At 44.1% G+C, this 26,026-nt stretch overlaps 1 protein-coding gene across 1 annotated transcript in view; it reads left to right on the top strand.

Moving 5' to 3' along the window:
• The window catches only part of LOC148025230 (metal tolerance protein C4-like), an 82,136-nt gene that overhangs the window by 10,511 nt on the left and 45,599 nt on the right, over window positions 1-26,026 (top strand). The window contains exons 2-8 of the mRNA XM_087695029.1: window positions 22,794-22,860; window positions 24,328-24,460; window positions 24,582-24,637; window positions 24,739-24,853; window positions 24,941-24,998; window positions 25,103-25,221; window positions 25,333-25,452. Coding sequence (XP_087551155.1) covers window positions 22,794-22,860; window positions 24,328-24,460; window positions 24,582-24,637; window positions 24,739-24,853; window positions 24,941-24,998; window positions 25,103-25,221; window positions 25,333-25,452 — 668 coding nt within the window. The remainder of the gene's footprint in view (window positions 1-22,793; window positions 22,861-24,327; window positions 24,461-24,581; window positions 24,638-24,738; window positions 24,854-24,940; window positions 24,999-25,102; window positions 25,222-25,332; window positions 25,453-26,026) is intronic.

Here is a 26,026-nt window from a genome sequence, read left to right as displayed (position 1 = left end):
CCGCAATCAACATGCTGAAATCTGTTAGAGACAATGCACAAAGACCGCCGAAAACTCAGCCTATTTATAGGCTGAAAATAATGCCCATAAATGATCAGGTCGGCTGCATTAAATGCAGCCGATTGATGCAGTGGGATTGTTGTTGCAGTCTAACTGCTGCCACATGGCGGACTGCCACGTGGCACTGTTGATGTGGCCGCGTTCAAGAAATGACTCTTAACAACCCCTCTCAGATCCTAGACAAGGTAGTAAACGGAGGGATTTGGAGTGTTGGTGAAGTAAAGCATGTGGAAGTGCCTTCGTAAACAAATTTGCAAGATTGTCTTTGGTCTTACAATATTCCACATTGATGGTCTCATCTAGAAGCTTCTCCTTGATAAAGTGATACTGGATCTCTATGTGCTTCGTCTGAGCATGGAATACGGGATTCTGTGCCAAGGCAATGCAACTCTCATTGTCACACCGCAAAATAGTAGGATGAGTTTGGGGGACAGCCAAGCTCCTCTAACAATCGCTGAAGCCACACAGTCTCACATGTGGTAGAAGATGTAGCTCGATACTCTGCCTTAGTTGAAGATAGGGCTACCATGGGTTGCTTCTTGCTACTCCAAGAGATAGCACCAACACCCAAGGTAAAACAATAACATGTAGTAGACCGCCTTTGATCCATGTCTCTAGTCCAATCCGAATCACTCCAACTTGCAAGAACAAGATTAGAAGCACTTGTGCCTGCTGGATAGAAAATCCCGAGGTCAGAGGTCCCTCTCAGAAATCCAAGTATCCTCTAAGTAGCCTGCCAATGCACCTGCTGAGGTGCACTCATGAACCCAGCTAAGAGACTACAACAAAACATAGATCAACCCGTGTGTTGAGAAGCCAAATCAATGATCGAATTAGCTGACGGTAGCGGGTAGCATCTGCCAAAGGAGAATCTACGTGTAAAGTGGCCTTCAAGTTCGGATCCACAGGAGTAGAAATGGACCAACAATTTCCCATCCCAAAAGTCACCAAGAGCTCCTGCACATATCTCTGCTGAGAGATGAAAATCCCCCTTTGAGTTTGATAAATCTCGTGGTCCAAAAAGAAATGGAGAAGTCCTAAATCCATTATCTCGAACTCTTGATGTAGGGCTATCTTTGTCTCTTTGACCTTGTGGGCATGATCGTCTGTAACAATCAAGCCATCAATATACAAAACAAACAACATACGACCACCCTCAGAAGTATGCACATAAAGCTGCGGATTGGCCCTAGAGCGTCGATATCCTAACTTGGCCTGGAGAAACAAATCAATCTTCTTGTTCTAAGCACTCAGAGCCTGCTTCAAGGCCATACAAGGCCTTCTTCAACCTGTAAACCTTCCCATCTGAGGAACCAAAGCTAGGAGGCTACTCTACATAGATCTTCTTCAAATCACCATTCAAGAAGGTTGACTTCACATCCAATTGAAAGACAGGCTATCTCCTATGACCAGCTAAGGGAAGAACAACATGAATAGTTGCCATGCGAACAGTAGGGGCAAAAGTATCATGGAAATCAACACTTGGGTGCTGTGCAAAACCTTTAGTAACAAGGCGAGCCTTGTGCTTGTCCAAAGAGCTATCACTATGGTACAAGGTCTTGAAGGCCCATTTGACACCAATCACCTTCTTATAAGAGGGACGAGGCACAAGGTACCAAGTGCCATTCCGCTCAATAGCCTCCAACTCGGCTTCCATCGCTTTCCGTCAATGATCAGATGTAGCCTCCTTCACTGACGTAGGCTCTCTATCATGCATTACGCGGGACATCAAACAATAGTTAGAGCAAACAAACTCCATAGTATGTGCCTGGTGCCGTTGTGACCTTTGTGGTCTTGCCACTCCTCGGATCTCCTCAATCCCTGAATCTCGGAGCGTGTCATGGGTCCAACGAGGAGGCCGAATCTCGACTCGGCACTCTTTATCTGTTGAAGTTTTTGGAAGGTCCAGCGGCAATGGAGGACCAATTGGTGAATCTGATGGTTGGGTAGTAGGCTCCTCATACGAAGAAGAGTCTTGAAGAGACAAGCTCGAGAGAAACAATGGCTGGGCCCAACTATCATTGGGATCTCCAAGTACAGGGTGATCCTCATTCCCCTTTGGGGCTGGAACCTCCATGAACCGAATATCACGGGTCGTGTAGACATCTTGCTTAACAGGATCATACAATCAGTAGCCTTGAGATTGCGAGCTATAGCCCACAAACACTTGTCTTTTGGAAGCATCTTTAAATTTTCCACACTGTGTCTTTGGGATGTGAATATAAGCATCACACCCAAAAACCCTGAAATAAGCAACATCGGGCTTTGATCCAAAGTATGTCTCAAAAGGAGTCATACCAACAACAGCGGAAGTAGGGGAACGATTAAGGATATGAATTGAAGTAGCCACAGCCTTAGCCGATAGACACTGAGGTGTTTGACGATGCTCCATTGTAGTACGGGCCATCTTGATCATATTGCGATTCTTCCGCTCCAAAATGCCATTCTCTTGAGGGGTGTTTGTATTGGCGAACTCCTGGTGTATGCCACGATCTGCACAAAACCGAGCAAACTCATCAGAAACAAATTCTTCGCCCTTATCCGATCATAAGGTCTTCAACTTCCGTTCCGATCGGTTCTCCTTAAAGAGTAACTAATCCTTGAAGTTGGTCAAAGCCTCCGACTTTAGCTTCAAGAAATAGGCCCATGTCATCCTGCTGTAATCATCTACAATGAGCATGAAATACAAACTTCCTTGAAGGGATTCCATCCTCATCGGTCCACAAAGATCGGTGGAAGCAAGCTCCAAGGGTGCTAAAGACCGCCTCGAAAGCCTTATTGGGAACAACATCACGAGTTTGCTTTCCATGAATGTAGGATACACAAGGCTACTAACTCACCACAATATCTGGCAAACCTTGAACAAACTAGTCCTTTGACGCCGTCCAAAGGTATTCATAATTGAGGTGACCAAAGCGAGCATGTCAAAGCTTAGATTGAGTTTGGGAGGTAAGAAGAAGAGAAGTCAAGGCAGAAGAAGACCACAACTTGTAGACTTCATTCTTCTCATAACTTGAAGAAAGAACCGCTCTCGATCCTCGATCAAGAATTTGAAAAGAATCCACATCAAATTCGACTAAGAGGTCGAGGGTACAATTCTTGTGCACTAAGAAAATATGATACCCCAAAGCCGGCACATAAAGTACCTCAGGTGCATGGGCACCACCACGCCCATTTGGAATAAGATGCATGTTGCCCCGTCCCTGAATAGGAATAGACGAACTATCTCCAATAAGAATCTGACCATGAGAAGGCCGCAAATGAGTAACACCTACTGAAGAAGGAGTCATATGCCTAGAGGCACCACTGCCAACAATCCACTCGAGTAAATGGGATGGTCAATGCAGTATGAGAAGCCGGCAAGGTCAAATCCTCAACCACCTCCAAATGGAGCAAAGCAGCTGATGAGGGAGCAGCCATCGCTTTGAAATCCTATGAAGATTTCTCCTCCTCCTCCTTGTCAGGGCCATCCTTCTTCCAATGACCTGTTTTGCCACAAATGTGACAAGTAGACTCCTTGTCTTTGTCCTTCTTAGATTTGTCATCCTTTTTCTTTTGGTGCTTCCCCTTCTTTTGAGAGGATTGACCAACCAAAGCTTCAGATTTCAAAGCATTGGTTCCTTTCAATTGCTCCTCTTGGTCCAAGACCATAGGAACCAACCCTTCCCACCGAAGAGTCTCAAACCACACTGAAGCAATCAAGGCAGAATAAAAACCATTGAAGCGAGGCGGTAATTGTGAAAGAAGAGTTATCGCCATATCTTCAGAAGTGATCACCTTCCCTGCGTTTTGAACTTGCATTTGAAGCTGCCTTAGCTTGTTGATATGCTCTCACATGGATGATGACTTGTTGACACTTATAGTCCTCATTTGCACTTCCAAAGAAAACCGCTTCTTGACGGTCATCTGATTATACATCTGATTCAACTCCAGCCATATCTCCCTAGCCACCGTCAAATGCTCTATATGAGAGACTACAATTGTAGTACATGAGAGAAATAAAAATGAGCAAATGCAAGCATTGAGTTTATCCCAGTGTGCCTGAGCCTTTGCCAACTCTGCCTTCTCACTGGAAGAGAGTTTGGACCGTCTTGTGAAGAAGGAGGATTGATAGCCTCTATAACCAACTCCGCCAAATCATAGGACTCCAATATAGCAAGCATCATGACCCGCCAGATGTGATAGTTCTCACCATCAAGCTTTTGATATGAAGGAAGAGCCCGTAGGACGGGCACCTTCCAGTCCATGATTGCCTGAAACTCTGTCTTGGCCTCAGAAGACATCTTCACCTACAATGCCTGCACAAAACACAAAAAGAAGCCCCCTTTGACTGTGAAAATACAGCCTGCTAGGGCTGAGGTTTTGCTCATCCCGTTCCTCCTTGGGTCATGCCGGAGGAGATGAGAAGGTAAAATCTGCACTTGAAGGCCAAAAACACAGCCTTCTTCCTTCTCAAAGAGAAAAAACAGCAACAACTTTAGCAAATATTGTCTTTTCTCATGCGCCCACGCTTGCCTCAGCCTTGTTATGATGCATAGCCAACCTGCTCGCACTTGAACGCTGAAAATGCAGCCTTGTGTCGCGCTGAAAACTCCTCTTCAGATAGGTCCACCCTAGGTCACCCTAGTTCAATTCTTCAGTGATTTGATACCATGCCAGAGTGAAACAATGTGGAAGCGAATGGCCGTGACAAAGAGTGAACAGAGAGAGAAGAGAGAGAGAGAAAGAGAGTGAAACATAGAAAATCTGCAGTGAAGAATGCTGTATAAGGATGCAGAATTATACACGGGTGTAGAGAAAATATTTGCGTATTTCTCCACCTCGAGGATCTCGATCTCTGTCAGCCCCGAGAGCAATCTCCGCAATCAGCAGGCTGAAATCTGTAGAGACAATGCACAAAGACTGCTGGAAACTCAGCCTATTTATAGGCTGAAAGTAATGCCCATAAATGATTAGGTCGGCTGATTGATGCAGTTGGACTGCTGTTGCAGTCCGACTGTTTCCACGTGGCACTGCTAACGTGGCCGCGTCCAGGAAATGACTGTTAATAAATACATCTACCTTGTATCTCTTCTATACCTCTACAATGACATACTTGAGGGTGGTGGTGTATTGTCGGGTCTTACTTCTGTATGAACTATAGAGCCAATTTAAAACAAACTCAAAAAACAGAAAACTAAGTTCCACTCTCTTGGTTGATTTAAAAAAAGATATCCATTGCCTTTGAAATTGTGGCAAGTCCTTGGATGTTTTAGAGTTGGTCTCTTCTATACCTCTACAATGACATGCTTGAGGGTGGTTGTGTATTGTTGGGTCTTACTTTTGTATGAACTATAGAGCCAATTTAAAACAAACTCAAAAAACAGAAAACTAAGTCCCACTCTCTTGGTTGATTCAAAAGAAGATATCCATTGCCTTTGAAATTTTGGTAGGTCTCGCTTGGTCTCTTTGCGTGGGGATCTTTTGGGTCAGGGTTCGGCCATCTCTTCACTCTCTTGGTCTTCCTTCTTGGGCTTGATGTGAAGAAATTGCTAGGGTTTACATTGAGGAAACATAGGGTATATGATCACGAAAGAAACACAAAGACACAAATAGTGATGTGCGAAACTCAAACCCTAAATGCAAAACACAAAACTCAAAACTCAAAAACACAAATACCAACATAGATAGAAGGAGAACTTTGAAGTGAATGAATCAATGCAAAACACAAAGCACAAAACTCAAAATGCAAAAACACAAATACTAACATAGATAGAAGGAGAACTTTGAAGTGAATGAATCAATGCAATAAATGAATGTAACAAGGTACAGAATGCTTAAGGGTAGAGAGGTGAGTGTTGGAGAGTGACATCCATCGGAGATGAATCCAAAGTGCTGTAACCACTAGTCGGAAATGAGAAAATGCTGAATAATGAAGGGTAGCAGGTTGGTCACCAAAACATAGTAGTTGGAGGCTGAAATCTAGTAAACATATCAGTGTACCATGAGAGAAAGTTGAAAATTGATCACGCGAGGTAGAGAATTGCTAGGCAACAATAGGCGAGGTCTGTGTTGATGTAGGCGGCCTGTTGGACAGCAGAAACGCAGGTATTGCAATAGTCAATTGGTAGAAGAGATAGCAACAGCCTGTTGCTTGGCATGAGAAGTTGAAAACAGAGGTTGATTAGGTGCTATGATGACACATTAGATGAATCATGAAGACCTCCATGTTAGAGTTCATAGCCTGTTTTTAGGCAGCAGCACAGCTGGTCCAGCAGTCGGACCAGCTGCACAATCGGACTGTGCAGTCGGACTGCCACGTGGCAGTCCGACTGCCTGCAGCCATTTTATTCCAGGCTGCGCCCTATTTTGGCGCCCCGTTCTAGGTGATTTTTCGCCTATTTATTGCTGACGTTTTCAGCAGTCTGGCCACTATTCTCTGTCGCAGATTACAGACCGGTGCCGTGCAGATTTCTGTCTCTGTTCACAGATTTCAGACAGCAGACAGTGCAGACTGCAGCAGACTTTGAGGTGGACAGCAGGTCGCATCGTCGAGGTGGAGACACGCAGTCCAGCGCACTGCGCCCGTGTATATCTTTGTATTCAGCATTCTTTATACAGCAGATCTTCAGTGTACACTGTCTCTTTCTCTCCCTTCTCTCTCTGCGTTCTCTCTCTCTCAGTCCTACGCTTCCGCACCGCTGCACTCTGACATGGTATCAGAGCAGTGTTTGAGGGCTGACTGAGCGCAGAATCAACCTGAAGAGGAGTTTCCATCGCGACACAAATTTGCGTTTTTTGCGTTTAAGGGCAGACAGGAGGGCTGCGCCTTGGAACAAGGCTGAAACAAGTGTGGGCGCACAGGAAAGGAGTACAGGTGGTGGATTTGCTGCTGTTTACTGCTGTTTGACGTGGAGAAAGTTTGAGTTTTCAACCTAAAAGTGCAGGTTTTACTTTTTCATCGCCTCCGGCGGGTGAAGGAGCTTCTGGACGCTGAAGAGCCTTAGCAGGCTGAGTTTACTCAGTCAGAGGGGGCTGCTTTTGCATTTGAGAAGGCATTGCAGGTGAAGATGTCTACAGAGATGGACTTGGAGTTCCAGGCGATTATGGACCGGAAGGTGCCTGTCCTACCGGCTCTTCCTACAGATCAGAAGCTCGACGGCGACAACTACCGCATATGGCGCGTTATGATGTTGGCCATTTTGGAGTCCTATGATTTGGCGGAGTTGGTACAGGAAGATATTGACCGGCCTTTGGTAAGAGATGAGTCCAAACTCTCTTCCGATGCTCGTGCGGAGTTGGCCAGGGCCCAGTCTCATTGGGACAAACTGAATGCCAGGATTCGATCCTTTCTCTTTCTATCATGCACTACAGCCGTGATTGCTCACATCGAGCACTTGACGGTGGCTCGTGAGATATGGCTGGAGCTTGATCAAATGTACAATCGGATGACCTTGATGAAGAGGGTTTCTTTGGAGGTACAGATGCGGACCTTGTCTGTCAATAAGTCTTCTTCGCTAAGGGAACACATTAACAAGCTAAGGCAGCTACAGATGCAGGTTCAGAATGCGGGGAAGCCAATTTCCTCCGAAGACATGGCGATCACACTCTTGTCCCAGTTGCCGCCACGATTCGGTACATTTTACTCTGCCCTTATTGCTTCGGGGCGAGAGTCTACTCTTCGGTGGGAAGAGTTGGTTCCTATGGTCTTGGACCAAGAGGAACAGTTAAAGGGACAGAATGCTTCCAAGATGGAGGCGTTGACAGGTCAAGCCTCTCAGAAGAAGGGGAAGGACCAAAAGAAGAAGAAGGGGGAGAACAAGTCCAAGAAGGACAAGGAGAAGGACAAGGACAAAGACTCCACATGCCATATTTGTGGAAAGACTGGCCATTGGAAGAAGGATTGCCCTGACAAAGACTCGAAGGACACCAAGAAGAAGGAAACCAAGGATTCTGGAGTGGTGGTTGCACCCTCATCAGCTGCATTTCTACATTTAGTTGTCATTGAGGACGCTTCACCGAATGCTTCTGATGCTGCGATGGCGGCTCCCCAATCTCGAGAGTGGATTATTGATAGTGGTGCCTCACGGCACATGACTCCTTCATCAGATGGTGTTGCCCAGCTGCGACCTTCGCGTGGGCAGGTTCTCATTGGAGACAGCTCTTCAGTTTCTATTGCAGGTCGGGGTAAGATGCAGCTTATTCCGGATGGACGAGGTGGCACCCATACCTCAGAGGTTTTGCATGTACCAGGATTGGGGTACCATCTCCTTTCAGTTCATAAGATTTGCTCCCTTGGTCTTCTGGTGGAGTTTGACAGTTCTACAGTGCGAGTCCTTGATCGTGAATCGAGGAAGGTTCTATCATCTGGATATGAGGAGAACGGCATTTACAAACTGAAGTCTTCCACTGCCCTCTCTACTCTTCTTCTTACCTCACAGTCACAGTCTGAATTATGGCATGCTCGGTTTGGTCACCTGAACTATGACTATCTTCGGAAGGCGTCACGTGGACAGCTTGTTCGAGGGTTGCCGGATATAGTGGTGAGCCAACAGCCATGTGTCTCCTGCATACGGGGGAAGCAGCATCGGGATGCCATTCCCCACACAGCTTCGCGGCGGTCTACTTCACCGATGGAGCTAGTATCTACGGATCTATGTGGCCCTATGAGGAATGAGTCCCTGCGTGGGAGCTCGTACTTCATGCTGATCGTGGATGACTACAGCAGGATGACATGGGCCTACTTTTTGGCACTAAAGTCAGAAGCTTTCTCGCACTTCAAGGATTGGTTTCTTTTTGAGGAGAACCGATCAGGCCGGAAGTTGAAGACCTTGCGATCCGACAAGGGAGGTGAATTTGTGTCTAATGAATTTGCTCGGTTTTGTGCAGATAGAGGAATTCACCAGGAGTTTGCCAATACCAATACTCCTCAAGAAAATGGTATTCTAGAACGGAAGAACCGCAGTGTGATCGAGATGGCGCGCACCATGATGGAGCACCGACAGACCCCTCAGGTTCTGTGGGCCAAGGCTGTGGCTACTGCAGTCCACATCCTTAATCGATCCCCTACTTCGGCCGTGGAAGGGATGACTCCATTTGAGGCTTATTTTGGGACGAAGCCAGATGTTTCTTACTTTCGGGTCTTTGGGTGTGATGCCTATGTTCACATTCCCAAGGCTCATCGTGACAAATTTGAAGCGGCTTCCCGAAAACAGGTATTTGTTGGCTACAGCTCCCAGTCCCAAGGCTACCGACTGTATGATCCCGTCAAGCGGGATGTATATACTAGCCGTGATGTGCGGTTTGTGGAGGTTCCGGCTTCTTCAACGGGTGAGGAGCATCCCGTTCTTGGAGATCCAGGGGAGAGTTTGGCTCCTTCTACAGTTCCACTGGAGCCTGTGCCGTTTGATTATGATTCTGTTTCTGACACAGAGTCTACTGTTCCACCGGATCCTTCTGAGGAGTTACCACCGGTGGACATTCCAGAGTCTTCTACTGATGAAGAACGACGAGGGGAGGTTCGGCCTCCTCCTCGCTGGGCCCGTGACACACTCCGTGATTCAGGGATCGAGGGGGTTCCTGAGGAGTGGGGACCGCAGGATGGTCCGCGGCGGTCACGGAGGCACCAGGCGCATTCTTCGGAGCTTGTTTGCTCCAATTATTGTTTGATGTCCCGTGTTATGCAGGATCGAGAGCCCACCTCCGTGAAGGAGGCTTTCCAGTCCGCCCCATGGAAGAAAGCTATGGAAGCTGAGTTGGAGGCTATTGAGAGGAATGGCACTTGGTCACTTGTGCCACGCCCCCCGAAGAAGAAGGTGATTGGAGTCAAGTGGGTCTTCAAGACCAAATATCTTAGTGATGGTACTTTGGATAAGCACAAGGCTCGCCTTGTTGCTAAGGGTTTTGCCCAGCGCCCAGGGATTGACTGTCATGACACCTTTGCCCCTACAGCTCGTATGGCAACCATTAGAGCTGTTCTTGCTTTGGCTGGCCATAGGAGATGGCCTGTTTATCAGCTGGATGTGAAGTCGGCCTTCCTGAATGGTGACTTGAAGGAGGAGATCTACGTTGAGTAGCCTCCTGGCTTTGGTTCTTCAGATGGGAAAGTCTACAGGTTGAAGAAGGCCCTGTATGGCCTCAAGCAGGCCCCGCGAGCTTGGAACGAGAAGATTGATTCGTTCCTCCAGACTCAGTTGGGATATCGGCGGTCCAAGGCCGATCCGCAGCTGTATGTTCACACTTCGGGGGAAGGTTGTGTGCTGTTTGTATTATATGTTGATGATTTGATTGTCACAGGTGATGATGCACAGCAGGTCCAGGAGACAAAGTCAGCTTTACATCGGACGTTCGAGATGACGGATTTGGGGCTACTCCATTTCTTTTTAGGCCATGAGATTTATCAGTCTCAGAGGGGGATCTTTCTCTCCCAACAGAGATATGTATAGGAGCTCTTGGTGACTTTTGAGATGGAAGATTGTCGGGCCCTCTCTACTCCTATGGATCCGAACTGGAAGGCCACTTCCCACTCAGCTTCTCCTTTGGCGGATGCTTCCCGCTATCGACAGTTGATAGGGTCTTTGATTTGGCTTCTCAACACCAGGGTTGATCTATGTTTTGCTGTTGGGCTCTTGGCAGGGTTCATGAGTGAACCTAAGACGGTGCATTGGCAGGCTGCTCAGAGGATACTTCGGTATCTGAGGGGGACGTCTGATTTGGGGATTCATTACCCCGCAGGGACAGATGGGTCAGATCTTGTACTTGCAGGTTGGAGCGACTCGGATTGGGCCGGTGACGTGGACCACAGGCGGTCTACAACAGGTTACTGCTTTACTTTGGGTGCAGGTGTTATTTCATGGAGTAGCAAGAAGCAGCCCACGGTAGCCCTTTTGTCTACTGAGGCGGAGTATCGGGCCGCATCTTCCACCACATGCGAGGTTGTGTGGCTTCGGAGATTGTTGGAGGAGCTTGGGTGCCCCCAGACTCGTCCTACATTGCTGCGATGTGACAATGAGAGTTGCATTGCCTTGGCAAGGAACCCTGTTTTTCATGCCCGGACGAAGCACATTGAGATCTAGTACCACTTCATCCGAGAAAAGCTTTTGGATGAGACCATCACTGTGGAGTATTGCAAGACGGAGGACAATCTTGCGGATTTGTTCACGAAGGCGCTTCCTCAGGCTTTACTTCGGCAACATTCCAGATCCCTCAGGCTTCTGCCCTGTCCAGGCTCTGAGAGGGGGTGTTAGAGTTCATAGCCTGTTTTAGGCAGCAGCACAGCTAGTCCAGCAGTCGGACCAGCTGCACAGTCGGACTGTGCAGTCGGACTGCCACGTGGCAGTCCGACTGCCTGCAGCCATTTTATTCCAGGCTGCGCCCTATTTTGGCGCCCCGTTCTAGGTGATTTTTCGCCTATTTATTGTTGACGTTTTCAGCAGTCTGGCCACTATTCTCTGTCGCAGATTACAGACCGGTGCCGTGCAGATTTCTGTCTCTGTTCATAGATTTCAGACAGCAGACAGTGCAGACTGCAGCAGACTTCGAGGTGGACAGCAGGTCGCATCGTCGAGGTGGAGACACGCAGTCCAGCGCACTGCGCCCGTGTATATCTTTGTATTCAGCATTCTTTATACAGCAGATCTTCAGTGTACACTGTCTCTTTCTCTCCCTTCTCTCTCTGCGTTCTCTCTCTCTCAGTCCTACGCTTCCGCACCGCTGCACTCTGACACTCCAGACAATAGGGCGGTGATTGGAAACAAGCCATCTAGGGTTGGATAGTGATGGGCTGTAGTTAGTGATGGTTGGACAACAAATGGTTGGTGGTTGATGGTTGAAATTTGTATGGTAGAGTGAGAAACTTGCATAAAAGGATGGGTTGAATGGTGGGCAGGCTGTCTATTTATAGATGTGGATTGATGCTCCCAAATTAGGGTTTACACAAAAACTCTCTTGAACCACCCCCCCTTTTAGGGTTTTCATTAATTAAGCATGTTTTGGGGTTGTCTAAGATGCTAGTATGCATTTTTTAGCTCAACACAATCTCTCAAGCCCAAAACAAGGCTAGAAAGGAAGGCTAATTCAAATTTATCTTAAGGTGTCCCACCCCAAAGCAGCCAGGGTATCGGACAAATGGTGCACGGTAGCTATCCAATGGCCTACCAAGGCTGCAGAGGCGATGGTTATCTTACCAAGGCCCAAGGGAGTTCAAGTAGTCACTCGTGAGAGGCTAGGGCGTCGGACAATGGGTGCACGTCAGCTGCCCAGTGGCCTACCAAGTCATACAAAGGCGGATAGAACCACATTGAACCCTTTTTTTTGTGGGATTAAGTGATTTGATTAGAGATGATTTGCAATCGATTAAGTAACTATGCTCATGCGGAAGAATGAAAAGGGATGTCACATCCAACACACCTTAAACATGCTTATCCAACGAGGGTAAAGGTGATGGAGTGGTGGTGTGGTGTAAGAACTGCCAAGGGAGATAGCTCAGAATCCACTTAGGATTGCTTTGCACAATGAGCTGTATACTATACTACATGCTGAGAATGTTTATGTAGTAGGTGCTGCTTGGACAATGTCCCTCGTGGGAAAATCATTCAGTTGTCTAAGCGCCCTTTACAAAGATGATGAAATCTTACAGTGCAAAGAGAAAGGTACAATAGGAAATGGAGACCGTTGTCGAAGACAAATATCGAATCCTGTAGCATACCATGAGAGGGTATGAACCCTCTCTCAATCTTGGATGTTGGTACCAAAGGAGGAAGAGGAGCTTGATATTGGTCTTTGTATGGTGCGGAGAACCATGATGATAGATGAAGATGAAGCACCTTGACCAAAAGAGCAAAGTTGAAGGCACCACCATGATAGTATCAAGAGAGATGTTGCATGATCCACCTCGGAAGGGAAAGCCTTCATGTCAGTAGAAGAGCAGATTGCCTTAGAAGATGAAACCATAAAAGGAATGGTGCGTATCCCATGTCTCTTGCCCAAGAAGGATATCATGGGGATGTGAAATCTTGGATGTTCTAGTCTTGTCGATAACATTTGATTAAGATATTAGTCAAATGTGCAAGATTGTTTGGTATGTTTGATGCACATGATAGTTATTTCATGGTGATAGGCCAAGGACCCCGAGGGTGCAGTGGTTGTCATAGGCAAAAGTTATAATAAGTTATGCATGATAGATACTAGGTGGTACTTGATGTCAGATTTGGACCTACACCAATTTATTGGCCATTAATGTCAATGTGACTTTAGAGATTAGGCATTAATTAATTAATTAATTAATAATAGTGTAAGGGTCAATAATTGCTCAAGGATACTTGGAAGACAGATTGGCCTAGTCAATTTAGTTATTGGCTAGTGAAATTAGCTTTTTGGGCACTAGAATAAGTATTAAATTAATTTTCAAAATTAATATTCTGAGATTTAATTTAATAAGTTGGATAATGCTGGAAAATGGGATTAGGAGATTGTTACTTGACAAAACTTGTTCATGAAGTGGAAAAAACGTTTTTAGGGGTTGGTGGAAGTCTATTACAGCCGTTGTGAGAGAGAAGAAGGTTGTTAGATAGTAAGAAGAGGTTGCTGATGTAATTTATAGTCACCAGGGATCGTTTCTATAGCATGTGATAGCAATTTGGAGCCATCCAGGAGTAAGTGACAGTAGTCCAAGGTCCTTTTGGTGCAGATGACAGCATGCGGGAGGGGCAACAATCTTTTTGGTGGTCCTAAGCTGTAGGTGACAGCTTCCATGGTTGTTTAAGCAGGTAGCAGTAGCTTTTTAGCGTCTCTTGCGATGAAACTCTGAAATTTCTCTCTATATAGCATTCTCTCTCATCCTTTAGCCATCTCTCAAGTTATCTCAGCATTTTTCAACAGTTTGAGCTATCTAAGGAACTTGGAAGAGGTTTAAGTCAATCTCTGTTGTAAAATCTTATTTATAGTAGAAATCATGGTTTGACAACCACCTCGGGATGCATGCTCATAATTGAGGGCTAGGACTTGAATCTCAGCGGCTGAAATCGAGGAATTTCAAGGAAATTTAAGAGGCCAGCCAACCAAAATTAGATTTGGGGCTGAATTTGTCTTTCAAGGAGTAGAGTGAAGGCCAATTCCCAAGCAAACCAAGGGACAAATTGGTTTGGATGCTTGCTAGTCAGTTTTGACAACAAAAGGCACTTGGATTAGCGGAGGAGATTAGAGGATCTCAGTTGCACTCCTTTCATTTGCAGTATAAGATAAAGAAATATTGCAAGGGGTGCCAGTTTTGGGGCCAACAGGCTGTCCATTGTCCAAGTTTAAAGTGGTAAAGTGTGCATTTCTAATTTACGTGAATTTTATGCTTGTTGTAATTAGTGTTTAATCAAGTTATTTACCACTCTATCCGAGGCGGGTTGGTTTCATGGTTTCATCTCCAGGATACCATTAATTCCCTTGACTTGGTGGGCCCGATGCACTTGATTGAAGGTCGTAACCTTTGCTCTAGTGCTGAAATTGTATTCAGCTAGGTTTTACAACAAGAATGTCTTTAGATAGTGAGATGGGATCAAGTAGGGATGATGTCTCTCAATCTGAAAATTCACAAAGTGTTGGGGGAAATGCAATGTGTGATCTTGGACAAGGTGTGCAGCATGGACAACAAGCTGATAATATTGGTTTATACCAAAATGTGGGTCCTTTTAGGCCTTTAGAAGCTGATGATCAACAAGAGGAAGAGAAATTTGATGACAAGTTCGAAGATCAGTTGAGGATAGTAGGTGAAATCTTTATGCAATTGACAAATGATCCTTAGATCATGCACTTTTTGAACCCCTTAAAGGAGGGCAGCAAAGGCAAGAAGAAGAAACCACTTTAAAAGCTTTGGGACAGCAAGATGCACCAAGGAAGAGCCAATGCAACATCATGATAAGCCAAGGACCTCGAGGGTGGTGGGGATCAAAGGCAAAAGTTGTAATAAGTTATGCTTGATAGGTGCTAGGTGATACTTGGTGTTAGATTTGAGCCTAGACCAATTTATTGGCCGCTAATGTCAGTGGTGACATTAGAGACTAGGCATTAATTAATTAATTAATGCTAGCCTAAAGATCAATAATTGCTAAGGGATAGACAAATTGGCCTAGCCAATTTAATAATTGGTTGGTGAAAACTCATGCAGCAGATGCCACTTGGATAGTGTTCCTTGTGGAAAAATTATTCGTGTGCCCAAGTATCCTTTACAAAGATGATGAATTTATGCAATGCAAAAGGAGGAGATTCAATAGGGGAGGAAGGCTAATGTCGAGAAGACAAGTGCGGAAACCTATAGAATACCAAGAAGGGAAGCAACTCCCTTTCAACCTTGGATGTGGATGTCGAAGGAGGAAGAGGAGCTAGTCGTCGGTCTTCAGGAGGTGCCGAGAACCATGAAGTGAGGAAGCATCCCAATTGGAAGAACAAGATAGAAGTCACTACCATGATAGCATCAAGAGAGATGCTACACGATCCACTTTGGGAGGGGAAGCCTCTATACTGCTCGAAGAGTGAAACTTCGAGGATGATGAAACCATGAATGGATCGGCACACATTCCAAGTCTCCAGCCAGGTAGGATTGGTGCAAACTTGCATATTAACTCTACGCTAAAAATAAAACCTTGCAAAAGAGATGAAGATTTGCAAGCACAAAGATTAGTAGTGAAATGCCCTAAAAAACAAAACAAAGTTGAAATGAAAAAATAATTGTAATGCAATGATGCAAATATACATGTGTGTGAGTAAATGCAATGAAATTTTTTTGAGTACTAGAATAATTATTAAATAATTCTTAGAATTAATATTTTGAGACTTAATTTAATAAGTTGGATAACGTTGAAAAATGGGATTAGAAGGTTGCCACTTGGCAAAACTTTCCCGTGCAAGTAGGAAAAACGTTTTTAGGGGTTGGTAATAGTCTATTCCAGTCATTGTGAGAGAGAAGAAGGTTGTTAGAGAGCAAAGAGAGATTGTTGATGTGATTTGTAGCAACCAGGGATTAGTTCTACATGTGATAGTAGTTTGGATCCCTCTAAGAGCAGGTGATAGTAGCATAAGATCCTTTTGGTGTAGATGACAGCATACGAGAGGGGGCATCAGTCTTCTTGGTGGTTTAAAGTTGTAGGTGACAGCTTCTGCGGTTGTTTGAGTAGGGGAACAGTAGCTTATCAACATTTCTTCGATGAAACTCTAAAATTTCTCTTTATATCATTCTCTCTCATCCTCCAGCCATCTCTCAAGTTATCTCAACATTTTTCAGCAGTTTGAGCCATCTAAGGAAGAGATTCTAGTTAATCTTTGCTGTAAACCCTAAGTTACAACAAAAACTAGGGTTTGATAGTCACCTCAATGGAAAACTCTTGGAGCTCAAAGTTGAGATTGATATGTCTAGTGTGATCTTGTGCTGCATAGCAATCAATGAGACGACTTCAATGCTTATGCAAGAGGAAAATGTTGTAATTGAGAGTGGAACTCAGGAAGCAACCCCTATATTAACTCAACAAAGGGTGGCATTCCCCTTAACGATACACCAAGAGGTGGAGTAATTGGAGGGTAGGTAGATGATGGGATGGATAAAGAGAAAGTATTAGGAGCGAAGATGGAAGATCCAACATCCAGTGTTCTTTGAATGGAAGTGGAATGTAATTTGAGATTTTGGAATGAGGATATGAGTAGACCAAAATGTAGAGAAGATAGTGGTGGGATGGGAGGGAGTTAAGAAGTGTGGTTTACGTGCCCAAATGAAACAAACGATAGAGATGTACTTGATGAAGGGTGTTTACTTCAAGAACCTTCTCTATTAAAGTTAACATATTGGAAACCATTCAAATCTTGCATGCCAAAATGAGAAACAGAAGAGGGTTTTGACTCATACGACTCAAAAGGGTTATACGCACTTAATACAAGATCTGGTTGTGATGAAGAAGATGTTGAGAAACCCTTCACCCTTTACTCGTAGTTTGCGTTTTTGCGTTTTTGTGTTTTGCGTTTAGGGTTTGCAGTCCCAAAAAGGGGCGCCACCCTAGACTGACTTTGCCTATTTTTAGGCCACTCTCTCATTCATTCTCTAGAGTTGATCCTTCAGTCCGTTATTCCCACTCTCTCTTCGCGTCAGTCTTTTGACACTCTCTCTTCCATCATCTCTCTCTCTCCCCTCTCCTACCACCATCTCCATACTCTCTTGGCGCCAGTCTTCATCTCCAATTGGTTGCGTTTATGGTGGCAGTGTGCTCCTCTTCAACTGGCGTCCATCCTCCATTGTTGGCGACGTCATCTTCTGTGCTTCTACACCTTGTGTTTGGAGTCCACACTTTCTTGGCGTCAGCATCCACCCTATCTGGCGTCATCCTCCACCCTTCTAGTGACTCCATCTTCTTGCGTTTGGTTGCTAGGGAGGTTGCTCACCATCTGATGTCTCTCTCCAACAGGCATCACCTTCATCAGAGGTAGTTGCACCTTGTGTTTGGTTTCTAACTTCCTAGTTGCTTCCCACCCTTTTGACGTCACTCCATAGCTGGCGTCTTACTCCCAAAGGTTGTCTTCATCTGCGTTTTCAGCATCTGGCTCATCCTCACCATCTGACGTCACTTCCAGTAGTTGGCGTCACCTCATCAGGCTTACGTTTACAGACGGAGGCTTCATCGGCTATCTCCTTGCTTGTAGGTACCACTCTTTATCCTTGCATTTGCAGATTCAAAGGCTCCTCACCCTTCGATGGTAGTTTCCTTGCTCTAGGCGACACCTCCTCATCCTACGTTTGCAGACTCAGAGGCTTCTTCGGCAGTCTTCCTACACTCCAAGGCTTCCTTTGTGTTACGACACCCTTGTATCAAATTCACTTCATCAACATGATTCATCTTTCATCATCTTCTATGTTTCTTTTCTCTCTCAGTGTTTGCTGTACACACTGTGTTTTCTCTTGCAAACCCTATTGTCTCTCTAGTCATTTAGTCATTTTGACAGGAGATGGATTGTCAGATGCGTTGAATGTCGTGGTCCCTTGAAGATTAGGGAGATGGTCAGTCTCACCAATTGGCCCAAACAGAATAGTAGCACTCGTTGGGGAAGTGTAAACCGAATTGTATGTGATGCACAAGTACTCCTCAAACTATCTATTTGTAAGATGACCAAAATGAGAAGAAGAAGATGGTAAAGGTGAAGGTGTGTCTACCTCCTCTGTGAGACCATAATACCTTCTTAGAGGCTCCAATGATGGAGAAGCTTGATAGGGCATCATAGGATCCAAAGAAGAAGATGCTTGAGACATTATGAGTCAGAATTGAGTCGCATGTGAGTCTCGCACAAAGAATAGCCTTCACAATCACTGCACGATACTCTTTAGAAGAGCACCGGCTTTGACACTGTGTGAAGATATGCTAGGGTTTGCACTGAGGAAACACAGCATGTAGAACCAAGATTGAAACACAAAGATTGAGATAGAGATCAACAAAACTCATATCCAAAACACAAAATGCAAAAAAATGTAAGAGTGTATAGAATGCCTAAGGGCAGAGCAATGCAGTGTCGGAGAGTGATGTCCATCGGAGATGGATCACAAGTGCAGTAATCACTAGTCGGAGATGAGAGTGTCAAGGCAGAGAACTATTAGGTGTCAATAGAAGAGGTGTTTGCTAATGTAGACGGCTTGTTGGATAGCAAGAATGCATGTATTGTATCAATTGCCTCGTGGGAGAGATGGCAGCAGCTTGTTGCTTGGCACCAGATGCTGAAAACGCAGGTTGATTAGGTGCTATGATGATACAACAGATGATCTCCAAATAGCAGGGCGATGGCTGAAAACAGGCCGCCGAGGGTTGGATAGTGATGGGCTGCAGTTGGTGATGGTTGGACAATAGATGGTAGGTAGCTGATGGCTGAAATATGCACGGTAGAGTGAGAAACCTGCACAAAAGGATGAGGCTAAATATTGGGCAACCTATCTATTTATAGATGTTGAAGGGTGCCTCAAAAAATTAGGGTTTTGGGGGACCAATGAAACTCTCTCAAACCACACACCAAATTTGCATTTTTCATTAATTAAACCTGTTTTGGGTTGTTTAAAAATGCTAATCAGTTGTAAAGCGTGCTTTAGCTTAATAGTGTTATCTTCTTCATTGAGTCCATAATGCCTCCATAGGGCCTCCAATGATGGAGAAGCGTGATAAGACATCAGGGGGTCTCGAGAAGAAGATGTTTGAGACATTGTGATTTGGTTACGAGTTGTTTGTGTGCCTGTAGGGTACTCTTTACAAGAGTATCGACTTTGATACCAGGTGAAGAAATTGCTAGGGTTTGCATTGAGGAAACATAAGAGTATACGATCACCATAGAAATACAAAAGACACAGATAGTGACGTGCAAAACTGAAACCCTAAATGCAAAACACAAAACTCAAAACTCAAAATACAAAAACACAAATATAAATAGAGAGAAGGAGAACTTTGCATGAGAATGAATCAATGCAGTATATGAATGTAAGAGTACATAATGCTCAAGGGCAAAGCAGTGAGTGTTGAAGAGTGATGTCCACCAGAGAAAGATCCGGAGGGTTGCAACCACAACTAGGAGATGAGAGACTGCTGAATAGCGAAGGGTAGCAGGCTGGCCACAAAAACATAGCAGTCAGAGATTGAAATGTGGTAAATGCAACAGTTTACCACAAGAGAATGTTGAAAACTGATCACTTGAGATAGAGAGCTATCATGCAATATGTGAGGAGGATGTGGAATTTTGAGATGCTTTAATCTTGCTAGTAACGTTTGATTAAGTCACTAATTAAATGTGCAAGGTTGTTTAGCATGTGTTGGGTAACAGGCCAAGGACCCTAAGGATGTAGTGGGTGTCAAAGGCAAAAGTTGTGATAAGTTATGCCAGCTGGGCTTTGGTTGTCAGTTGGTGTCTGTTTTGACCCTAGGACAACTGTTTGGCCATTACGTGGCAGTGGTGACACTAGGGCCTAGGCATTAATGAATTAATTAATGTGAGTCTAAGGGTCAACAGAGGTTGGGGACTACTCTAGATTGTAAATGGCCTAGCCAATTAATTTATGGATGGGCACATTTAATTTTGGGCGCGGTTAGAAGGGCTGAAATTAATTAATTTTGAAAAGTAATTTAATGGTTGGATAATGCTGAAAATGGGCTTAGAAGGTTGCCACTTGGCCCAAATACCCATGCAAACTAAGAAAAACGTTTTTGGGCCTGGTGGAGGGCATTCAATTCAGTTTTCAGCCTAGGGAGAAGGTATTGCTGGTTTGATTTTTGCAAAGAAAACAGCCATTGGAGGCAGGGATTGTAGATAGGAGCCATCTTGGATCAAACAACAACAATTGAGGGTCGTTTGCGTTTGGCAACAGCATTTGGCAGCAAGTGACAGCATCTTGGAGGTTCCAAGATGCAAGTGATAGCATTTAATGCCGATCAAGGCAGGCTGTAGGCAGATTTAGGGGTTTTCTTGTGTGGAAACTCTGAATTTTCTCTCTCTTTGGCATTCTTTCACTTTTTCCAGCCCATCCTCAGGCCATGTTAACAAATCTCAGCCATTTGGAGAAGATTAGAGCTAGATTTAGTGGAGAAGATGAGGAATTCTATTGTAAACCCTAATTTATAGTTGTAATTATGGTTTAGCAGCCATCTCGGGATCCATGCCATTAGTCAAGGGCATTGTATACTGAAATTGGCACTTGAAATTCAAGGATTTGTCAAGGATTTCAGATTCTAGCTCATTTTTTGTGAATTTGGGGCAGCATTTGGTGAGTTAGGGTTTCTTTAGAGCAAGTCCTAGGTGAAAGTCAAGGGGCAATTGGCTTGAATTGTTTGCTGTTTGCTGGTACAACAAAGAGCTTTTGGATTAGCCAAGGAGATTGTGCAATCTCAGCTTGTCCTCAATCCATTAGCAATTAAAGTTAAAGAAATATTGAAAGGGACGCCAGTTTTGGGGCCAATAGAGTGTCTAATATCCAAGATTATTAAGGTAAAGTATGCATTTCAGTTTATGCTCATCTATTGATTGTTGTGCTTAATCAAGTATTACCACCCTATCCAAGATGGAAGGCTAGTTTCATGACAATAGTAGAGGTGTGTGCTAATGTAGGTAGCTTGTTGGATAGCAAAAACATAGGAATTACAGCAGTTGCCTAGTGGGAGAGATGGCAATAGCTTGTTGCTTGGCACTAGATACTGAAAATGTAGATTGATTAGGTGCTATGATGATGCAGTAGGAGACCTCCAGACAGTAGGCTGGAAATAGGCCACCTAGGGCTGGATGGTGATGGGCTGTAATTGATGATGGTTGGACAGCAGATGGAAGGTTAGTTGATGGCTGAAATTTGCACGGTAGAGTGAGAAGCTTGCACAAAAGGATAGGCTGAATGGTGGGCAGCCTGTCTATTTATAGATGTGGATGGACTCTCCCAAATTAGGGTTCACATAGAAACTCTCTTGAATCCCTCCTCGTTTTAGGGGATTTCATTAATGAAGCATCTTTTGGGGCTGTTTAAGAGGCTAATCAGCATGGAATGCATTTTTTAGCTCAACACTTGAGAGGGGTTGTTGAGCTACCAAAACTTACCTCTTAATTATCATATATTTTTTTGCATTTTTTGGCTTATTAAAACAGCCTCAAAAAGGCATTTTTGCCATTTTGTACAACCCTTAAGGCGGTTGTATGACCCTCTAGACATTCTTCCAGCTCCAACATGTTCTCTAAGAGAGACTTATTCTGTACATTGCCAATCATTCCTTGTGCCCAAACTTGTTGCCATCATCAGTCTCCCATCATTCAGAGGTTCTCCGGTTGCTTCACCATCACCATCACCATCAGCTCCAAATGCTGCCACCAATGTGTTTGTGGGCATCCTCTTGCTATCGCCAGCTCTATGGACACTCAGCCTTTCTGCCTTTTGGTGGTCTGATGGTCAGCAGCTACACCATCATTCTGCTGCTGTTCTGGAGGTTTGCCAACCATCTGCTGCGCAATATCGATTCTATATCATTGGCATCATTTTTATGCTTCCAAAGGCTGTTGCCAGGCTGTACATTGCTGTGTTTTTCCCTTCCAGCCCTAGAGATTGATTCCTTTCAACATCTGGCCTACTGCCTTGCTGTCCTTAGCCCTCTAAATCAGATTTACTGCACTAACTTGCCTTTAGACTGCTGTATTTTCACCCTCAGCTTCAGTCTACTGCTTCTACCTCATTATTGGTGGTTTTGGTGCAATCAAGATTGGTTCTTGGCAGATGTCACTCTCTGATGCTCTCCCTCAGTCCGCTCCCACTAGTGACAGTGACCATTGGACAGTCTTCCACTTGAGCTCCACACTCTTTTTATTCAACTCATTCATTGCATTCTTGTTCCTTTCTTTTGCATTCTTGTTTGTGTTCATTGTGTTTTAGCTGTGTTCGTACACCGAATGTTTTCTCCGTGAAAACCATAGCATATCTTCATAGGGATTTGAAAAGAGCACCATAATGCTTGCAATATGTGGCCTAGTAGTGTTAGTATCTGTGACTGGAGAGACCTGAGTCACTAGCAATTCAAAGTAACGCTCTGGTAAATCTGTTGAGACACCAGTGCTGTTGGTATTTCAAAGTAAGCTTTTGATTTGCAAACACTATTATCATTTGCAGATGAGGCACCGCAACTGTTTGCATGTCCTCTTATAAAATTGTGCTAGCTTATTAGCACTCTTGAAGTCATTGAAATATAATTCATTCCATTTATACAAGTTTCTTTTTCTTGGGTGCATAGCATATAGCTCAAGTGCTGCAGAGGGCGAACATGGCAAGGTAGCAGCTCCACATGTTCATGATGAGAGGTAGGCTCATATGGCCTTGCTGTAACTGTTTGAAAAATTTGTTAAGACCAGCCTTTATTGCAGAGTGTGGTTTCTTTATATTTTGATTTATTTGCAAGAGAAAACATAGTGGTTGGGATAGATGAAGGAGTCTGCATCATTGTCGATCACAAAATGCCGAGTTAGTCTCCAGCTTGCTGGTCCTTTGTTAAATGGAAAGTTTCGTGATAAGTTAATTTTATTCTGTTTTTCTAGCATGGCCTCACTTTTCTCTTCATGGTCAAATTAACACTACTGTTGTCCATAGCTGATTTTGCTAACTTTTTTCTGTTGCACATCAAATGGGGTTCCATGTGACAGTTGAAAACTTAAATTTGCCATTTAGTGGGCTTCCTCAAAATCATATAATATCAGTTATCCAACACATCATATATGAACTTTTAAATGATGTTTCACATTTCATTGTGTGACAACTTTTGTGATTGATTGTCTGCTTGTTTTTTTTTTTGCATCCATTTGTATGATGCCCACCAATACTGCAATATTTACACGACCCTAGCTTCCTGTATTTTTGACCACTTTTACAACAGCCATTCCCCCTTCTCTCTAGCATATCCACTGATGATGGGGGTAATTTGGATAATGGTTTTGCCGGTGAGTTTTCCTTACATTGGCATTCTTACCACAGCCATAACCTTGGTCTCTCCCTCTATTATGCCATTGACCTCTATAACGCCTAGTATAAGCGGCCTAGCAAAAAAGCTTAAGGCATCCCTTGTAGAGCAGTTCATTGGGGACAAATTATGGGGGTGGGGCATGGTAACCACCATGAAACGTGTTTCAGTAGGCATGAAACACGAAACACATTTCACTAATGAAACGTTTCGGTATGCAACGTTTCACATATCTGTTTCATTCCAAGGGAAAAAAGCAATTTCTATCGAAAACTTGCTAAATATATGTACTTTGAATGTGTTATTTTGCCGTTTCATGTGGTGTTTCACTTAGCACCTACCCAAGGGTGAAACGTTTCGTACTGAAACACAATGTTTCGGGCATGAATGTTTCAAGGGTGAAACATTTCGCGGTTACCTTGGGGTGGGGTTGGGGGGAGTCAGGGAGGTTGGGAGTAAGATGCACGAGACAATGTTGTCATGTTTGATAGACAAAGCGAAGAGCATATTAAACCTCTAAACCAGAGGTCTAGGAATGAACCTTACTGATTTCTCCTCACGTGTCCATAGTTGATGTGATAAGTCCACTGCTCTAGGGAATAACTCATGTCTTTTTATCATGATTATTGTGATATAAACTCAACAACTTCAGGGCTTGCACAACTTGTTGTGCATACCCGACTCACAAAACAAACCAAAAAATAATTAAAAACCGTGTATTCTTTCTAGCTAGCTCCATGCTGTTGCTGCATTTTGAATTGTATCAATTGTTTTGACTTCTACTGCAAGCATGTCTTGTTGTTGTGATATGCAGTCAGAAAGCTGTTGTCATGGCACTTTGGTGCAATTTTATTGTGTTGGCTTTCAAATGTGGAGTTTGGATGACGACTTCAAGTCATGTTATGCTGGCTGAAGCTGTCCATTCTCTTGCAGATCTTGCCAATCAAGTAAGTTCTTTTGTTTCATCCAAGTGGATCATGCACAGAGAAGTTGAATTGTCTTCTGTTGGGATCTTGACAAAATGCTGTAATAAGGGTCACTCATCTGTCATGGCTTTTGGATAAACAGGCATTGCTTGCATATGGGCTAGTTAGTTCAAGAAGAGCTCCAGACGATCTTCACCCGTATGTATCTATATTGTTCAACTGATGCAATGATCTTTAAATTTCATATTCTTGACTTAAAGTGAGAAATTTGTAATTAATCATTTTGGCTGTGATATTAGGTATGGTTATTCAAAGGAAAGGTTTGTGTGGTCTCTTATTTCTGCTGTTGGCATATTTTGTTTGGGGTCTGGAGCGACCATTGTTCATGGGGTTTCACACTTGTGGAGTGCAGAGGTGTTCATTTCTGGCAATCCTCGGCCTTGTGTTGTAGCTGTTGGACCAAGCTGTGCCTAAATTCTGACTTGGGTTTTTTCAAAACAGCTTCCAGACAACATTTTTGTGGCAACTTTGGTGATTGTGGGATCCATGATTATGGAAGGTGAGGATGCTGAGTTGCTCATGGCTCTGTCTGCTCCAAGTCAATTTTCTATATGTACAAGTCAAATGCCTAGCTTCTTTAGCATATTATGAATGCTTTCACAGGTGCTTCTTTGGTGGTTGCTCTCAATGCTGTTCGGAAAGGGGCTGCTGCAGAAGGTATGACCCTGTGGGATTACTGTTGGCGTGGTCATGACCCGACAGCTGTTGCCGTTCTGATGGAGGTATGCTTATTTTATTCTATATGTATGAGGGGTGAAAGTATGTCTTGATTAAGAAACGACCGCTTTACTGTAGCAGGAGATTAACATCCCTTAAATTTCTGTCATGTGAAGGATGGTGCAGCTTGCACTGGCCTTGTCATTGCAGGGATGTCTTTGGTGGCAGTGTCTGTGACTGGAAATCCTATTTATGATCCAATTGGCTCTATATTTGTTGGAAACCTGCTTGGAATGGTGAGATTTGCTCTCGCATACAAACAATTCAGTCCTAAAACACTTCACTCATGAGGAAGAGTTTGTTATTAATAACACATTGAAGTTTATGACACTTATTTGAGAACAGTTAAGCAAAGTGGAGGAGAATAGTATACATAATAGATGTTGGATAAAAGTTGAAACAACCTACCTTAAGTTTGGACATGTATGTTAGTGCAGTATGCCATTCATTATGCCATCACACAGTGCTGTTGGCTGACCGCCAAGCTTGTAGCCCACTGGTGAAAGGTGGAGTTCTACAATGAGAAATGTTGCCACCAAGCAGTCATCTGGTGTTTTGGCTGGTCCCTCACTCAAATAAAAAGAAGTTTGAGAAAACCTTTGTATGGGCAAGCATATTTAAAAATATAGGAATTTACTGTGGCAATTTAGATGAGAATCTGGATCGATGAAGTGTGGCACCAAAGCTGTTAGTTGACTGCCAACAATGCAGCAGATTGCATTGATCATATAACTGTTCTGGGGTTAGAAATAAATACTCTCAACTCTTAAAAAAAAGAAAAAAACTCTCACCTGCTAATTAATCTGAGAA

This window comes from Lygodium microphyllum, chromosome 15, assembly GCF_053477565.2.
Source record: "Lygodium microphyllum isolate KBCC chromosome 15, Lygodium_microphyllum_v1.1.10, whole genome shotgun sequence".
In the NCBI taxonomy this organism is placed as follows: Eukaryota; Viridiplantae; Streptophyta; class Polypodiopsida; order Schizaeales; family Lygodiaceae; genus Lygodium; species Lygodium microphyllum.
Note: the sequence above shows the minus strand (reverse complement) of the source record. Positions and strands in the feature narration are given on the sequence as shown.